At 45.3% G+C, this 6,172-nt stretch overlaps 1 protein-coding gene across 1 annotated transcript; it reads right to left on the bottom strand.

The window, feature by feature from the left end:
* Positions 1–4,814: 4,814 nt before the first annotated feature.
* Positions 4,815–5,612, bottom strand: LOC116353696 (transmembrane protein 271-like). Its single transcript, XM_031791401.1, has one exon. It carries the CDS (start codon positions 5,610–5,612, stop codon positions 4,815–4,817), a length of 798 nt encoding a protein of 265 aa, XP_031647261.1.
* Between the last annotated feature and the right edge of the window lie 560 nt (positions 5,613–6,172).

A 6,172-nucleotide genomic window follows, 5' to 3' on the forward strand; every position in this document is an offset into this window, starting at 1 on the left:
CGGCTCTAACGCTTGTCTCATGTGGCAGGGCTTGCAAACTATTACAGACTACAAAGGGAAGCACAGCGGCAAGCTGCCCAGTGACACGAGCCTACCAGATGAGCTAAATCACTTCTATGCTCACTTCGAGGCAAGCAACACTGAGGTATGCACAAGAGCATCAGCTTTTTCGGACGACTGTGGGATCACACTCTCCGTAGCCGATGTGAGTAAGACCTTTAAACAGGTCAACATACACAAGGCTGCGGGGCCAGACGGATTACCAGGACGTGTGCTCCGGGCATGTGCTGACCAACTGGCAGGTGTCTTCACTGACATTTTCAACATGTCCCTGACTGAGTCTGTAATACCAACATGTTTCAAGCAGACCACCATAATCCCTGTGCCCAAGAACAGAAAGGTAACCTGCTGAAATAACTACAGACCCATAGCATTCACGTCTGTAGCTTTGAAGTGCTTTGAAAGGCTTGTCATGGCTCAAATCAACACCATTATCCCAGAAACCCTAGACCCACTCCAATTTGCATACTGCCCAAACAGATCCACAGATGATGCAATCTCTATTGCACTCCACACTGCCCTTTCCCACCTGGACAAAAGGAACACTTATGTGAGAATGCTATTCATTGACTACAGCTCAGCGTTCAACACCATAGTACCCTCAAAGCTCATCAATAAGCTAAGGATCCTGGGACTAAACACCTACCTCTGCAACTAGATCTTGCACTTCCTAACAGGCCGCCCCCGGGTGGTGAGGGTAGGTAGTAACACATCTGCCACGCTGATCCTCAACACTGGAGCTCCCCAGGGGTGCGTGCTCAGTGTCCTCCTGTACTCCCTGTTCACCCATGACTGCATGGCCAGGCACGACTCCAACATCATCATTAAGTTTGCAGACGACACAACATTGGTAGGCCTGATCACCGACAACATCGAGACAGCCTATAGGGAGGAGGTCAGAGACCTGGTCGGGTGGTGCCAGAATAACCTATCCCTCAGAACAACCTATCCCTCAACGTAACCAAGACTAAGGAGATGATTGTGGACTACAGGAAAAGAATGACCGAGCACGCCCCCAATCTCCTCGACGAGGCTGTAGTGGAGCATGTTGAGAACTTCAAGTCCCTTGGCGTCCACATCAACAACAAACTAGAATGGTCCAAACACACCAAGACAGTCGTGAAGAGGGCACGACAAAGCCTATTCCCCCTCAGGAAACTAAAAAGATTTGGCATGGGTCCTGAGATCCTCAAAGGGTTCTACAGCTGCAACATTGAGAGCATGGTTGCATCACTGCCTAGTACGGCAATTGCTCGGCCTCTGACAGCAAGGCACTACAGAGGGTAGTGCGTACGGCCCAGTACATCACTGGGACTAAGCTGCCTGCCATTCAGGACCTCTACACCAGGCGGTGTCACAGGAAGGCCCTAAAAATTGTCAAAGACCCCAGCCACCCTACTACTGCATAGCAAGTGGTACCGGAGTGTCTATCTAGGACAAAAAGGCTTCTCAACAGTTTTTACCCCCAAGCCATAAGACTCCTGAACAGGTAATCAAATGGTTACCCGGACTATTTGCATTGTGTGCCCCCACAACCCCTCTTTTTATGCTGCTGCGACTCTCTGTTTATCATATATGCATAGTCACTTTAACTCTACATTCATGTACATACTACCTCAATTGGACCGACCAACCAGTGCTCCCGCACATTGGCTACCCGGGCGATTTGCATTGTATCCCGCCAACCCCTCTTTTATGCTACTGCTACTCTCTGTTCATCATATATGCATAGACACTTTTACCATATCTACATGTACATATGACCTCAATCAGCCTCGCTACTGTATATAGCCTGTCTTTTTACTGTTGTTTTTTATTTCTTTACTTACCTATTGCTCACCTAATACCTTTTTTGCACTATTGGTTATAGCCTGTAAGTACAGTGCCTTGCGAAAGTATTCGGCCCCCTTGAACTTTGCGACCTTTTGCCACATTTCAGGCTTCAAACATAAAGATATAAAACTGTATTTTTTTGTGAAGAATCAACAACAAGTGGGACATAATCATGAAGTGGAACGACATTTATTGGATATTTCAAACTTTTTTAACAAATCAAAAACTGAAAAATTGGGCGTGCAAAATTATTCAGCCCCTTTACTTTCAGTGCAGCAAACTCTCACCAGAAGTTCAGTGAGGATCTCTGAATGATCCAATGTTGACCTAAATGACTAATGATGATAAATACAATCCACCTGTGTGTAATCAAGTCTCCGTATAAATGCACCTGCACTGTGATAGTCTCAGAGGTCCGTTAAAAGCGCAGAGAGCATCATGAAGAACAAGGAACACACCAGGCAGGTCCGAGATACTGTTGTGAAGAAGTTTAAAGCCGGATTTGGATACAAAAATATTTCCCAAGCTTTAAACATCCCAAGGAGCACTGTGCAAGCGATAATATTGAAATGGGAGGAGTATCAGACCACTGCAAATCTACCAAGATCTGGCCGTCCCTCTAAACTTTCAGCTCATACAAGGAGAAGACTGATCAGAGATGCAGCCAAGAGGCCCATGATCACTCTGGATGAACTGCAGAGATCTACAGCTGAGGTGGGAGACTCTGTCCATAGGACAACAATCAGTCGTATATTGCACAAATCTGGCCTTTATGGAAGAGTGGCAAGAAGAAAGCCATTTCTTAAAGATATCCATAAAAAGTGTTGTTTAAAGTTTGCCACAAGCCACCTGGGAGACACACCAAACATGTGGAAGAAGGTGCTCTGGTCAGATGAAACCAAAATTGAACTTTTTGGCAACAATGCAAAACGTTATGTTTGGCGTAAAAGCAACACAGCTCATCACCGTGAACACACCATCCCCACTGTCAAACATGGTGGTGGCAGCATCATGGTTTGGGCCTGCTTTTCTTCAGCAGGGACAGGGAAGATGGTTAAAATTGATGGGAAGATGGATGGAGCCAAATACAGGACCATTCTGGAAGAAAACCTGATGGAGTCTGCAAAAGACCTGAGACTGGGACGGAGATTTGTCTTCCAACAAGACAATGATCCAAAACATAAAGCAAAATCTATAATGGAATGGTTCAAAAATAAACATATCCAGGTGTTAGAATGGCCAAGTCAAAGTCCAGACCTGAATCCAATCGAGAATCTGTGGAAAGAACTGAAAACTGCTGTTCACAAATGCTCTCCATCCAACCTCACTGAGCTCGAGCTGTTTTGCAAGGAGAAATGGGAAAAAATTTCAGTCTCTCGATGTGCAAAACTGATAGAGACATACCCCAAGCGATTTACAGCTGTAATCGCAGCAAAAGGTGGCGCTACAAAGTATTAACTTAAGGAGGCTGAATAATTTTGCACGCCCAATTCTTCAGTTTTTGATTTGTTAAAAAGTTTGAAATATCCAATAAATGTCGTTCCACTTCATGATTGTGTCCCACTTGTTGTTGATTCTTCACAAAAAAATACAGTTTTATATCTTTATGTTTGAAGCCTGAAATGTGGCAAAAGGTCGCAAAGTTCAAGGGGGCCGAATACTTTCGCAAGGCACTGTAAGTATTTCACTGTAAGGTCTACACCGGTTGTATTCGGTGCACTTGACAAATACAATTAGATTTGAATTGACATATCGCGCCTGCCGCTGCATATCTCAAAGCCATAACGAATAGCTTGGTTGTAGGTTGCTATAAAGCTGAATACTGCGAGTTGAGAAATAATAACTATACCTATAGAAGCTTAAACCATCCTCTCTTCAGGGACAAGGGGACGAAGCTTTCAAAGTTGTATTTTTACCACAATTGGATTTGAAATGTTTTACGATCAGAACTAATTTTGCATAGGGGGAGAGGATATTGTCTCGCTCATCACAGCAGCATGTCCCAGTTCGCTATACACTGCATTACTTTTGACCAGAGACCTATAGGCCCTGGTAAAAAAAAATTTTTGCATTATGTAGGGAATAATGTGCCATTTGGGGCACAAACATAATATTCAATGGTTTTAGTGGCCATTTAGTGAAGCATGTGGGACAAATGCAGGCTACCCATCAGGTTATACTACAGTGAGAACAAGAGCAATTGGCTCCACTAAGTGAGAAAAAAAGGTGGAAGGGGATACATCTACTACGTACAACTTTTTCACTACTACTGTATTGCATGTAGATGGTAAAGGAATTTCATTTTAGAGTCAAAATTATGTGGGCCTGTCTATCATCTTGTTCAGTCAAGCACTAGCCTGATTTAAATGGGCCACACCTGTTGGGTGTGCCAGACGCATTACATGCGTAGATGTTAGGAGTAATGAAGGTAAAAAATGGAAGTTGACTTTTAAATAGAACTTCTAACATCAGGCGAGAGTAAATACACGTTTATTCATGTTTTAAAGGAAACAATAACAACAGCAAACTATATGGGCATATGATGTGTATACAATCTGAATTCAAAACACAAATGCTTCTTTGATATCTGAACTCGTATGGTAGCATCTAATGGTCTATAGATCTGTTTCAAGTGTCTTTATTACCATGGAATTGTCACTATTTTGACCGATGGCAATGGGCTAGTTCATTGGCAGTATAATAGTAGATGTGCATATACTGCCAGTGTACCAGGAGGCTACCTTTGCTAAGAAGAAATAAGCATGAAGGCGAAACCGTTTTCGGCTGTGAACGGAAAACTGTTTAGGTAAGAATCTCTCCACGATTGTTTGTCTCAACACTGAATAGGCCGAAGGGGGAAATACAGTGATTGTCATTGCAGAATTTAGAGCCCATGTTGCAACTTTGTTTGTTCTGAGTTGCTATTTGTTACTTTCGTCTCCGGGGAAAATGTCTTCGTACGCGGGCGGTAGCTCGTTCGGGAGCGGGTAAGAAAACGGGTAGGAATGGTTGAGCTCGGGATCCGTGGGTGAATAACCCGGGAGCTCGATAGACGGGTGGCCCCTGCATTGTACTTCCACACCTGCCTCGTCGAACACGTGAAATATCCCCAAGTTAATATAGGAAACCGGTTGGAATTCGGACACGGTGAAGTCTTGCTCCTCGCTGCAAAGAATATCCCCCGCGCTCTGCCTATGTGATTGCCTCCGTCTGTAAAATTGCGCGGTTTTGTACCTTTTGATGATCACCAAGTTCATAAGCCCAAGAAGGCATTCCAAAGTGCTAAAAATGGTCGAGATGACTAGACTTTTCTGATAATCCTTCAGTTGGTTGCAGATGGTGGTTAATTCCACAGAGTCTATGTCTAGGCAATAATGGGAATATTTGCGCTCCACAAGAGACACAGTGTCCCCGTCCACCACCGCGCCGGAGAAAGCGGTGAGAACTCCCAACAAAAACACCAGGATACCCATGAGAAAGAAATTCCGACACCCGGGCTTCCCTTTGCAACAAAGCAGCGCAAAACCCAGCAGCGCCTGCCCTAGTCCGACCAGTATCCCCGAGTAGAAAGCCCCTGCCGCGGTCGAGAGGTGAAAATGCACTTTTACTTTGGTGCCCAGCGAGATGCATTTGAATCCGATCACAACTTCGCTCACGGCGCAGACGAAGAGGAGGGTGCTGGAGACGATGGTACACAGTCCTTTCCCACTCAACTTCATTATATTCCTCCTCTACCACTCCCGGTCCCTCTCCCTCCTTCATCCTCCTTTGTCCTCCTCGTCAGCCCGTCTCGAAGCACTGTCAGATTTTGACATGATACACCGGTGACTGCAGTTCAAAACTTGGATCTCCGGAGCTGCGTGCTCTCTCCCCCTTTCCCGCTGCTTCGGGAATGGATTAATTATTGATAGGAAGAGCGCGTTCCTTCTGCGGTAGCGACCCCCGTAATCCAATTGAAAGGTAATGTTCACCCTCATGACCCTGCTCGCCCCCCATCCACACTGTTATGCAAGCATCCACATCTCCAAAAGCGGTTCGAAATGATTATGGAGGACGATTAGCTCAAACCGGTGGTTATTTCCACGTCGCGTGATTGCGATCATACAATGAGTGCTAAACAGAATGCGGCAGTGGAGTGCCGCTAGGAGCGCAGAATAACTATTCCGGGGGAGGACGGATGGGAGAAGGACGCTTTTAAATTGCTCAGAATCCCACAGGTTTGCGGCTCATAGCAAATGGCCATACTGGCTGCCCACTCTACACCATTACTCCTTTGGCT

Source organism: Oncorhynchus kisutch, linkage group LG15 (genome assembly GCF_002021735.2).
Source record: "Oncorhynchus kisutch isolate 150728-3 linkage group LG15, Okis_V2, whole genome shotgun sequence".
Classification (NCBI taxonomy): domain Eukaryota; kingdom Metazoa; phylum Chordata; class Actinopteri; order Salmoniformes; family Salmonidae; genus Oncorhynchus; species Oncorhynchus kisutch.

Excerpts from the sequence above, each read along its gene's own strand:
- LOC116353696 (XM_031791401.1), bottom strand. The coding sequence starts at position 5,612 with ATGAAGTTGAGTGGGAAAGGACTGTGTACCATCGTCTCCAGCACCCTC.